This window comes from Apostichopus japonicus, chromosome 1 (assembly GCF_037975245.1).
Source record: "Apostichopus japonicus isolate 1M-3 chromosome 1, ASM3797524v1, whole genome shotgun sequence".
NCBI classification, from domain to species: Eukaryota; Metazoa; Echinodermata; class Holothuroidea; order Aspidochirotida; family Stichopodidae; genus Apostichopus; species Apostichopus japonicus.
This window is the reverse complement of record NC_092561.1, coordinates 5062756-5075706: the sequence shown is the minus strand read 5'-3', so window position 1 is coordinate 5075706 and position 12951 is coordinate 5062756. Positions and strand designations below refer to the sequence as shown.

The 12951-nt window shown below is 37.2% G+C and overlaps 1 protein-coding gene across 3 annotated transcripts in view; it reads left to right on the top strand.

Annotated features, from left to right (window-relative positions):
• LOC139963057 (uncharacterized) overlaps positions 1 to 12951 on the top strand; it is a 37254-nt gene that overhangs the window by 19277 nt on the left and 5026 nt on the right. For all 3 annotated transcript variants that reach the window (XM_071963727.1, XM_071963656.1, XM_071963577.1), the window contains exons 15-26: positions 460 to 615; positions 1610 to 1757; positions 2022 to 2126; positions 2460 to 2575; positions 3152 to 3316; positions 3739 to 3813; positions 5888 to 5995; positions 6237 to 6403; positions 7852 to 7938; positions 9950 to 10099; positions 10726 to 10821; positions 11025 to 11109. In XM_071963727.1, coding sequence (XP_071819828.1) covers positions 460 to 615; positions 1610 to 1757; positions 2022 to 2126; positions 2460 to 2575; positions 3152 to 3316; positions 3739 to 3813; positions 5888 to 5995; positions 6237 to 6403; positions 7852 to 7938; positions 9950 to 10099; positions 10726 to 10821; positions 11025 to 11109 — 1458 coding nt within the window. The remainder of the gene's footprint in view (positions 1 to 459; positions 616 to 1609; positions 1758 to 2021; positions 2127 to 2459; positions 2576 to 3151; positions 3317 to 3738; positions 3814 to 5887; positions 5996 to 6236; positions 6404 to 7851; positions 7939 to 9949; positions 10100 to 10725; positions 10822 to 11024; positions 11110 to 12951) is intronic.

Here is a 12951-nt window from a genome sequence, read left to right as displayed (position 1 = left end):
TGGCACTTTCATATCTGCATTGAAAACATTTAAAAGATATTGTTAACTTGATCCTAGGTCTCATTTTCTGATTACTTATGTCTAATTTAGCTGGAAATAGTAGGTTATTTTGGTTATATATATATGGTCATCTTGATGAGTTGGGGAAAGTGTTAGGTGGAAGTACAGTATCTATTGATCACCCATGCAGTATTATTGGCTATTTGATAACGTAAATTATATTGTTTGGGCCAGTGTCCAGTGTCAGTTTTGAATCTAACGGAACCAATAAACAACATATTTTTTGCTATTGTGGTTTCATGGCAGTAGAGGCTACTGTTGGTCAGCCCTGAGTCCTACAAAACCCCTGTGAAACTGGCCCCTATTCCTTGTAACATTTAACTTCTCCCCCCCCCCCCAACCGTTGCAAACACAACAGAGTGGTATACCTATTGAACGCTTTATTTCTATTCCTAACAGGAGCATTATCATAATACAGAGCAAAGACATTTTGTGAGAGGTGCCTTCCACTGTATTCAGGAGAGCTATGGTGTTCCCAGAATATGCATGCTGCAGGGCCCTCCTTGCTCTGGTAAAACTAGAACGCTAGCAACTTTGATAGCATGCCTCTTGAGGGTGAGTGTTTCTTTCCCAGATGACATCAAACTGGCATCTGTCTTATTTTTTTTTAACTTTGGTCCCAAACAGACAAAATATTTTTCAAATTAGACTTTAATACACTCCCTCCACAATTTGTTATATCTTCAAAGTGAACTTCCATGACAAAGTAATCAATAATAATAATAAAAATTCTCAGTTCTTATATAGCGCAACTAACAATAAGGCCTCGCCGCGCTGTACTTAACCCTGGTCATTGGTAACTTGTCACACCTACACACCAAAGTGTGCACAATTCAAAAAATCTCTCCTGGGGCACCACAGTGCACCACAGCCAGCCACGTGTCACCTGGGGGACTTCCCCTAGGGTGCAGCCACAAACCGGCGCTTGCAACTATATTTACATATTTACATTGACTCTAATCCGTTCCCGTTATTTTCTTAAATGGACACTTTTCATGGTAGTGTTAAAGACATTGAAAAAGGTAATCTGAATAATGAAAAAAGGAAACCCAAGTATTAGTTCTTTAAATCAAAAGTGAACTATTCAAGCCTTATGACCTACACTGCTGTATGATTTTAGTTTAGAATATTTCAAAATTGACAAACTAACTCAGAAATCAATTTTAACAAAGCTGCTTGGAAAAAAAAAAAAAAAAAAATGAAATGCTGCATGTTTCCTTTGGTTCGATTTTGTTCAGTGATTTGAATTTTGTGAGGGCGCGGACTTTGATCTCATTGTATCCAATATTTATTAGTTCTACCAGGCTTGTCTTTCTCTTGACTTTTGCGTTTAATATGATCCTACTCGTTAGCGTTGCAGAGTATTAAATCAAGATGGGAAAGGATTTTTTAAATCTTGTAGTGAGAAATGTGATTTAAAAAACGTAGACTACGTATGATTACGGAAAGCGATCTTTTTTCTTCTTTGACACAAGGATATAAATATTTCTTAGAAAATACTCATATATTAGTATTAATTTTGATCTGTAATTCTCTGCTTTCCCATCAGCACTCTTCCTCACAGCCAGCCGCTGATAAATTGAAGTCCAAACCAAAGATTCTGCTTTGTGCACCATCAGATTGTGCCCTGGATGTCCTACTCCAACACGTTTGGAATATTCTGCCAAGAGACAACCTCGATCCTGATCATCCAAACAGTACTTATCACCCCATCCCTCCACCTCCCCTCTTGTGGCTTTTCCCAAAGTTTTTGATATAGTATTCCGTTCAATCCATTTCAGCTTTCAATTCAATATGTTCCATTACTTGAATGGACTGTAGCTCTTATTTATACAGCAATGTGTCAAAAAGTCATACACTCCATGGGAGATAATCTTTTTTTGTGATAATGTGCTGTGTACAGTTAAATCTCAGGAAATATTTCTTTGATTTGTTTTTGATCTTTCTTTTGTCTTCACTAGCTCCCGCTGGTCTTACTCATTTCATACTCCGATTAGGTGATGTTGCGGATATTGGCAGAAAGTACCATAAATTTTCAATGGAGAAAATTGTGAAGGACACAGAAGGTATTGGATTTTATGGAGTCTGCATTGTTACAAAAGCCCAGCGTATTAATTTACGCATGTCTTCCATTATGGATAATAATTGTGTCAACCTTTATGTATGTCCTATGTCTGTACGATTACATTCTTGCTCAAAATGTGAATGACGACGACCAGGGCTCTATCATTCCTGGTGTTTACAATCTTCGATCATTAGGCAAGGAATGAAATTTTGTTGACAAATATTCCATTTCATTTTAATATTTTTTTCAGTTCAAATTTTGATTGAATAAAGAGTTTAATAGTCCACAATTCATCTAAAAATCTGCATACATTTTTGCCCCCCTCCCCGAACAGCCAAACATGATAACACACTGAAGCAGATACGAAAACGTATTGGGATGCTGGAAATGAGGGAACAAGATTTAGACGCCAGTATCCAATACAACAGCATTCCAAAGAAATATGGCACTGTGAGTTACATTGGTATTTGAATGATAAATAGGCAATGTGAGCTACACTGCTATTTGAATGATAAATAGGCATTGTGTGCTACACTGCTATTTGAATGATAGATAGACAATGAGAGTAACGTTGCTATTGAATGATAAATAGGCAATGTGAGCTTCACTGCTATTTGAATGATAAATAGGCAATGTGAGTTACATTGGTATTTGAATGATAAATAGGCAATGTAAGCTTCACTACTTTTTGAATGATAAATAGACAATGTGAGCTACACTGCTAATTTGAAAGAATAATAGGCAATGTGAGTTATGTTGCTATTTGAATGATAAATAGACAATGAGAGTTACATTGGTATTTGAATGATAAATAGACAATGTGAGTTATGTTGCTATTTGTATGATAAATAGACAATGTGAGCTACACTGATATTTGAATGATAAATAGGCAATGTGAGTTATGATGCTATTTGAATGATAAATAGGCAATGTGAGTAACGTTGCTATTGAATGACAAGTTTTACACACAGGACTGTAAGTTGCATTACTAGTTGATTGGTTATAAACCTTCCTCTCAATTCCAAGATTGAAAAACTACGGAAGGAGAAGACGGCACTTCGATCCAATAGGGAGGTGGAACAGAAGCTGGAAAATGACTTCAAAGCAGAGTTTAATCCTGACAAGACAAGAGAGGAATTGATTGTGAAAGCAGACGTCATCTGCTGCAGAGTCAGCGATGTCAGTTCTCCGGTGGGTTACCAACATTTCTAGGCACTCTGCATTCCATCTATATTCATCCAAAAAACGAAAAGAAAATCGAGCAATTTTGTTCTTTTCTTGTCTGTCGCCGTCTCTGTTGCTGTTATATTGAACTAATCTTGGATCAACGTTTTGATTGATTTGATTGCTCTATTTTAGACAATAACAGTATCGTTGGCCAGTATAACAGCAACATATTAGACCGGAAAAAAATGTAGGACAACGATGATATGTTGACACAAGACTATTTGGACAATAGCAAATATATGTTGGCAAACTTGTAAGTTTTAGACACGAATATGAATGTTGAGCAATAATTCTTTAATATTTCTTACATGATTCATTTTAATCGCTAGTGACGTCAGGGGATCGCTTTATTCTTATAGCTAGCTGTCTCCTTTTATAATTTACAGGTCTTGCAGAAGTTGCTCAGACGGCCAGCCAACGATCCACTAAAGGTCACCTTTTCGTGCGCAATTATTGACGAGGTGACATTTTCTTTTACATTCGATACCTGTCTCAGTGTTAACCTACAGTGTTTAAAAGAAGTTAAAGAAAAACGAAAAAAAAAAAATGAGTGACAGTAACAGTCATAAGCTTTTTCCGTGAATTCGCAGAATATCTGTGATTCCTTTTCTACCTCGGGGACAAAAACTATTATCCTAACACACTGCAGCATAAGCAAACTGGAGCCTATACCGCAACTTTTGCAAAGTTCCGTGATTTTTTTGTTTTACACCAGGCTAACCCCTCCAGTAATGTTTCTGTAGCTATTTCGGTTCTCACGATATCCACCTTGAAAGTAGGCTCAAGTGAGAATGATGTCGTCTCCTTAGTGTAGGCTTACCAGACGTCCGGTTTTACCCGGACATGTCCGGTTTTTCGTGACTTACGCGGGCGTCCAGGTGGATTTTCCAATTTGGCAATAATATCCGGATTTCAAGAATTTCACACAGGAATTGACAGGTTTTCCCTAATTTAACCTCACAAGTCACGAGCAAATGATTTCCAACTAAATTTATACGCAATAAACGCGTACTCGCGTCGTCTGCTACCTATAATATATTATATACCATATACGGACAGCAGTAGAGACACACACCACTTTCCTGCACGTAGACGGGCTCTCACAAAGTATAGTAGAACGCAGTCAATAGCGTGAACACACCGTAATTATGAGTATTGCCCTATCTAACATAATGTCAGTTTTAGGCAGAGTATCACGCGCGCCAATCCGAAGTATGAAGTGTTGTGAATCTGTGATTGAACATCGGCGGCCTTCCTTGTTGAGGAAAATCAGATCCTCAGAGAAGTATGCTTAGGTGCATAAATTCAGAGGAGATTTTTTGGACTCCAATCTGCCCTGTGGCACAGTACACTTTTTGTTAATTTTTACTAGACTTGGAGCCAAACCATAATTCACTCAAGTTGGGGACCTCCCTGAGTCCCCATTAGAGTGATTTAGATTGCACCATTTTGCATCTAGGCACCTTTGAAAAACGAAAAATTTTCCACCCCCTCCCCTTAGACCCCTCCCCCAGGACGCGGATCAGTGTAGGACGCGGATCGGTGTCCTGGTTTTTCAAAAACAAATATGGTAACCCTACCTTAGTGCAAACCTAAATGTTAACGTCAATCCATCGTTTTGTGAAAGCAAATACCTAAACCAAAAACATGTTCTTTGTAACTTCATATAAACAACAGAGCATCCTTGGACGACATTTAATACCACGTGTCCTTTTTCGTTTATTGTTCTTGTAATTGGGCACTGCTTGTAAAAGCTCTGCTTCTTCAGTCCTCCTCCACCTCCTTGTAATTTAATTATTCACTATTGTATTTATATTATGTGGAAATCAATCAAACTCAAACTACATCATCAACATTTCATTTGAGGCCATAAAAGTCTTCTGTTTTCCAATTGAGTTTTTTTTTTCCCAGCTGCTTCTAACAAACTGTTCTAATGGTCTGTGTATTATAATAATAATAATAATAACATGTAGCAGTTATTTTTACAACATCTTAAGCGACCACAAATGTGGGAGAAACCCGCAAGGGCTTATGGATTACGAATTACTTGTCGGGTGTCTTCCATTTCAACATTTTAACTCAAATTTGGAATCTTTTCCAAATTTAGAAAGTCATTTCATATGAGAAAACCATAGATTGCTCTTGGATGAAAAATCCACCTAACGATGACCCGGCAGGGTATCGAACACGGTACCTCAAGATTGCTAAGCCTCATTCCTTCAAATGCCACCGCCTTTATCCACTCAGTGGCCACAGTACCGGTAGCACATTATGTAAACCAGCCACTTTTATCAAAGAACCTCAGATGTTTAACGAGGCATTTCTCAATAATTAAATGTGTCGTAAAGATACAAACCTAACCTGATAGCAGTGCCATTGAATGGTCTACAACATATCAATGTCAATATTTATGTTGTGTCATCATTGAAAATCATTAAGAGCAGAATTGATGGTAGTCCCAGATGTTATGTTAAGTTGATGTTTTTGTTTTTAATATCCTTGTATCATATTTTTTCATTTCTTTTATTTCTGCAGGCATGTCAGTGTCTGGAAGTGGACACAATATTACCCCTGTACAGTACTATAACTAAGTTAGTACTTGCTGGAGACCCAAAGGAGCTGAAACCAAAGGCATTTCCACAGGTGTGACAACCAAAACAATGATATTTTGGAGAGGGGGAGGGGTGGAAGAGGAGGAAAGAAGGGAGGATGTGGAGTTCCTTTAATGTTCAATGTTTGCAAGAGTTGCATTTGTTTTCATGTTGTTCAATGCCACCATGATTCTTTCTATTATGTTCCCCTTTTGCTGATCAACAAATCAAGAAACATCTGGACTCCTGTTTGAATTGCTTAACTCTAATAATTGTTTTTCTTTTCCGCTCAGATTCCGAGTCGGTTAAAACTCTCCCAGTCTCTCTTCACTCGTCTCTGGATGAACTTCCAAGGGAGTAGTTCTCATCCGGTTCAAAGGCTCACAGATCAATGTTGGTGCCATCCAGAAATATTTAGCTTTCCGAACAAAATTTTTTACCACAACAGAATCAGGAACAAGTATGGACTGATATCATTTGATGTGGTTGAGTATCACTTATTAGGGATGACTAGTGAGATGACATGGTTGAGTGTCATTAGTTTAATGGTATGGTTGGGTATCATTAGGCATATGATATGGCTGGGTATCATTAGCTTTTTGGTATGGTTGGGAATCATTTTGTTCTATGGTATGCTGGGTATCATTAGTTTGATGGTATGTTGGGTATCATTAGTTTTGTATGGTTGGTTATAACTTGTTTGATGGTATGGCTGGGTATCATTAGTTTGATGGTATGTTGGATATCATTAGTTTTGTATGGTTGGATAGTACTAGTTTGACGGTATGGTTGGGTATCATTAGTTTGTTGTTATGGTTGGATATCATTAGTTTGTTGTTATGGTTGGATATCATTAGTTTGGTATGGTTCTTACTAGTTTGATGGTATGGTTGGGTATCATTAGTTTGTTGGTATGGTTGGGTATCATTAGTTTGTTGTTATGGTTGGATATCATTAGTTTGGTATGGTTATTACTAGTTTGATGGTATGGTTGGGTATCATTAGTTTGTTGGTATGGTTGGGTATCATTAGTTTGGTATGGTTATTACTAGTTTGATGGTACGGTTGGGTATCGTTAGTTTGTTGGTATGGTTGGGTATCATTAGTTTGTTGGTATGGTTGGGTATCATTAGTTTGTTGGTATGGTTGGATATCATTAGTTTTTTGGTATGGTTGGGTATCATTAGTTTGTTGGTATGGTTGGATATCATTAGTTTGGTATGGTTATAACTAGTTTGATGGTATGGTTGGGTATCATTAGTTTGTTGGTATGGTTGGATATTATTAGTTTGTTGGTATGGTTGGGTATCATTAGTTTGTTGGTATGGTTGGATATCATTAGTTTTATGGTATGATTGGATATCATTAGTTATGGCTTATCATACTGAATAGGTCAATAGTAGATCATTATGTTTGGTACATATTGTTATATAATTGTTAAATGTTAGTTAGAATGATAGTAACACTATACCATTAATTAATTTTATATTCTGTTGTTGAGTGCTGTTGCTATATCATTAACAATAATTGATATAGCTGTGAAAAAAAGCTCTTTGCTTGTATGCCAAATCAGGCCGACTAAAAAATATGGGAAAAAAACAATAGTCTGCCCTCAATCTTGCATCAAACCCCCCCCCCCCCCTAAACACACATAAAATACAACCCTGGATATTGCTGTCTAGTTTTGGTAACATTCTGATTCCCTCAAACCCTTTGCTGCAAGCAATATTTTCCCCCTGGCCCTAAGAGGAGACTTTCCTGCAACCATTTTTTTCCCCCTGGCCCTAATAGGAAATTAAATAATTGAGAATGGCTTTATTTTCAATTTAGCATCCATTAGAAGTTACTTCGTGTATTGTAGCTTGCACTCTCGTCCAGTTATTGAATCATCTTTTCTCACCCTCTTAGCCCCATTTATGGAAGGGAGAACTTCAAATTGACGCCGTACCTCATATTCAACCTCAAAGACAGTGAAGAGAAAGCCACATCTGATGGGTATGAATATCCTTATGAATGTTTCATGCAGCCAGTTGGGACAATACTTCCTAATGCTAATAGCACTGTATACTGTCTTCCTATATCATGCTTCAAAGCACTCGTACTGACAGTATGAACAGTTCCTAACCTTTACTCTGTTTGTAATGCTAATAGCACTGTATACTGTCTTCCTATATCATGCTTCAAAGCACTCGTACTGAGAGTATGAACAGTTCCTAACCTTTACTCTGTTTGTAATGCTAATACCACACTATACTGTCATCCTATTTCATGCTTCAAAGCACTCGTACTGACAGTATGAACAGTTCCTAACCTTTACTCTGTTTGTAATGCTAATAGCACTATATGCTGTCATCCTATATCATGCTTCAAAGCACTCGTTCTGACAGTATGAACAGTTCCTAACCTTTACTCTGTTTGTAATGCTAATAGCACACTATACTGTCATCCTATTTCATGCTTCAAAGCACTCGTACTGAGAGTATGAACAGTTCCTAACCTTTACTCTGTAATGCTAATACCACACTCTACTGTCATCCTATTTCATGCTTCAAAGCACTCGTTCTGACAGTATGAACAGTTCCTAACCTTTACTCTGTTTGTAATGCTAATACCACACTATACTGTCATCCTATTTCATGCTTCAAAGCACTCGTTCTGACAGTATGAACAGTTCCTAACCTTTACTCTGTTTGTAATGCTAATAGCACTATACTGTCTTCCTATATCATGCTTCAAAGCACTCGTACTGAGAGTATGAACAGTTCCTAACCTTTACTCTGTTTGTAATGCTAATACCACACTATACTGTCATCCTATTTCATGCTTCAAAGCACTCGTTCTGACAGTATGAACAGTTCCCAACTTTTATCTGATAGCAACAAACTACTCATACTGTCTTTCCGAGTGCTCGGAAGCAGGATTTGAATGAACAGTATCGAAAAAAATTGTCCCAACTGGGTTTTTGCTTAAGAGACCCCACTTTCTATTGAACATAATGTTATTTTATGTGGGTAAGCCTATGTACATTAAAACTGCATTTTGCATTGGATTCTTAACTTTAAACCATTCTTGTCAAGGCTTGTAATATTCATACATAATTAGAATGCTCTCAATTTCTCAGGCCTCCTACACATCCTTGTATGTATGTATCTATAGGTGTGTGTATGTATGTGTATATGTATGCATCTATTGTATTTATATGGTATGGTTGGGTATCATTGGTTGGATGGTACAATTCAATATCATTAGTTATTGTATTTATGTATATGTCTCATTGTATCAAGTTATATTGTATGGAAATGAACTCAGTCGTTTCAAAATTCAACATCAGAGCTCCCAACTGACCCGCATTTCGCGGGTTGGACCCGCATTCTAACACCCAAACCCGCTGACCCGCGCAAGCGTCCGAAAACCCGCATTGTAATTGTCAAGTATACATAAAAAAAAATTGCATCAAATTTTGACTTAGCAACCATCATTTCTTTAGCATTTAGCATAGTAGAGTATAAAACCTCCTTTACAGCATCATTTGAACCTTAAATTAGCCTATATTTCTTTTCATTGGGGCGAGTAGCGAACATTTTCATGCCACGGGAAAGAATGAATTATCACCTACTATTCAATTTATTGATGTTACACACAAAAAAATGCATATTTCTCAGAAAATATTGGGTGACAAAAGCCTTTCTAAGTGCCACCATTTTACATGTAGGCATCACCAGAATTCCAAAAAAATTCAAAATTTTAAATTTGCTCGCATCAGAAAGGTCATCATTTCCACATTTGGCAGCAAATGGATATATTGGAACAAAATTGCAGAAATTGATTGATTCGTTTTGATGGCACCTTAACAATTCCAAACAACATAGAAGTCAGTTTGGTTTAAGTGATCTGCCTGCTTTATAAACCTGTGAATATGGTTCCAAGGATTTTTCACTTTCTGACAGACAGTATAATTTTCTGATATTGTATGTAATTTATTGTGATATTTCTGAAACAATTAAAGTGATTTGATCAACGAAGCAGAGATTGATCTGGTGCAGAATCTGGTTGACACTATCTTTCGGCACTCTGGTCACAACATTAGTCTAGCGATCATAGCACCGTACCGGGAACAAGTCAGACGGCTGAAACAGAAGATTAATAATCGTGCTGGGTAAGTGAGAGCAAGAGAGACGTCCTAGCTGGATAAGAAGGGAGGGGGGGAGGGGGGGCGGCAGGAGGCACGTGACTCCCCTCCCTAGAGAAGCCAACCTTTTCATGAATTTTTTGAGTAAAGATACTCCCTAGATCGCCGGACATTACCCTTTCCGGGCCTTGCTAATTTGCAGATAAACGAAGGATAAATAGGTGTCATCGCCATTTTGTCAGAAAATTACACCAACAAAATGTGACAAATATCAATAGGTATTTGAGAGCGCAATAAAAAAGTCAATAATCGTGAATAAGTAAAAAGTGGTGAAAGGCTGAAAAGGGCGCCAGCAGTCCATTCGAGTCCGTCAGGGGGGGGCATGCGCCCCCTCTGACTGTATGGACGCTCCGCCATTGGCTAAGGAATAAAATCACTGAAAAGGAATGCAACCATTGAACAAAAAGGAATATCTTATTGAAATCATCATTTTGAGGAGCACTAAACCAAAACTAAGTGATCTTTGAAAGATACCGGTTTGTAAATGATGGGGTGTGTAAAATCCATTTTGCTTTGTTTGTTTTTTTTGGAGACGATTTTGTGTTTTTTTGGTGGCTTCATTTTGTTTTTGTTAATGTCTGTTTGTTCCCTAGACCCTACATAGGCGATATCAAAGGACTTCAAGGGAAGATGAAGGATATTGTGATCATCTCCTGTGTTAAGACACAACCGTATTCTCAATATCTGGGGTAAAATTTCAACACAGAATTTTATTCTTTCGATCATGTTTGTTGTCGTCTGCAGCAGTTGTTTTCAACTGACTGATATGGTTGTACGTCTTTACATGACGGAAATTTCACTTCATATCTATGATATTTCATGTCCTATATCTGAAAAATATTCTTACTACAAGAAGTCTTCCAAAAAAAAACCTTTTGTTATCCTACTACAGCTTCCTTGATAATCACAATGAGCTGAATGTCGCCCTCACCAGAGCAGCGTACTCCGTCTTCATCATCGGCAACTTTGAGTTCTTGGTAAATAGTTCAACTTCGTTACTTCAATTTATGGTTCCTTGCTGGAAGCAAAGAAACCTATGCAGTTTAGCGTGTTGGCGTGTGTGTCTGTGATACTTGCTCGGGTCCAGTATAAATCAACAACGGAGTGATGTATATTTGTCATACTTGCTATATACATATACTACAGTGAGAAAAATGTGCACTATTGTTTTTGGTGTGACTAGGTTATGGGGTCAAACGTTAAAATATTTACATTGCAATAAACCTGCACCTCGTGTAGCCAAACTTGGTACACAGTTGTTGGTTAATAGCTGGTACATGTAGGCCTAATTTTTTTGACCATCTCGGCCCCAAAAATTCCGGATCCATTTTTGGGCCTAAATTTTATTATCTCAATACATTACATGTATAGAGATATTGTAACAGTAAGTGGGACTCTCTCCTCTCTTAAAAATTTTTCAGCGTCTTCATATAAAGTTCTTTTTCTCTGGAATTTTCAGAGCAAGCATATATCATATAGGCCAACAAAAGTTACTATTTTTTATTCCAGAATTTTATCTCATTCTATGACTTTTTCACCGATTTATGTCCAAATCGGGCCAATTTGGTCTGAAATACAGTTTAAACAACCCATTTTTGCACACGCTCCAAAACTTATGTTTTATGAAAGAGAATAGAATAGAATTGTCTGTCAACAGTGGTATCGTCTAAGATAGGGTCCTATGTATTATATATTTTATTAACATTTTAAACTTTCATTTGTTGTTTACAGGTAGGTATTAATAAGAATTTTACCAGCTGTATATGACATTTTATGGCTTTTATTTGCTTTATTTGATGTTTAAATGATTTTTCTTTCTTAAAACAACACTGAGCTGCCGCCCCTACTTTTAGTAAAAAGGTCCGTTTTTGATGATTAAGCCCCGCCCCCAAGTCTGTTTTGTAGCAGATTGGCTATGACTCATGGCAGCTACATGTTAGATATACGAAAATGGCTACCCTCGCGACCAATTTTCTGTATTGTAGTTAGGTACGCCAGGTGTAGTGTATTGCATGCTAATTACATATACAAATTCTGTACTGCTGAATTCTACGTAGTGCATTTAATTTATATTAGGCCTTCGTTTTTGTAACATCCATTTAAGGATAGTACTGGTGTTCAGGTAGCTTTTCAGAGCAAGGGCCATGATAAGTTTGTTTGATTGCCCTTCATGTATTTTGTATAATTACGTATACACATTCTTGTATTTCTGAAGGCTACTTACTGTAGGCCTAGTGCATTTAAAAATATATATATATAGGCCTAGGCCCCCTAGGTCTATTAGGCTTTCAGTGATAGCCACATTAGCATTGTACTGGTGTTCAGACAGCTTTTCCTAGGAAGGACCAGGGTAAGTTTGTTGATGGGTACGTATAAAAGAGGAGCCGGCCATAGCATCACAACTTTTATAAGACTATAAAAATTGTATAAGGTTATGTTTTATTTATAAGGATATAAGATGTATAAGGTTATAAGAAGTATGTTTAGCTTTCTTTTGAACCTGTAATGTTTGACATCAAATGTACAAAGAATTAAAATAAAATAACAAAATGGAGAGGAACTGAGGTGGCTATTAGGGGAGGAGGAGGCCACCCATCACTTGCATATAAAAACTTGTAATCTTCTTTTACATTATTTTTTCCAAGTCATAAATCCATGAAATCTTCATGTCAGAAAAATTGAGATGGAAAAACGTGGGTTGTTTTGATATCTAGAAGTGGACACAGTTTTGATGGTAGTCACCACTACAGTCTACAGTAACATACAGTAGGTCAATAGGCCTAGCTCTCAAGGCAGGCATCAAGAATATGGTCGAGTTG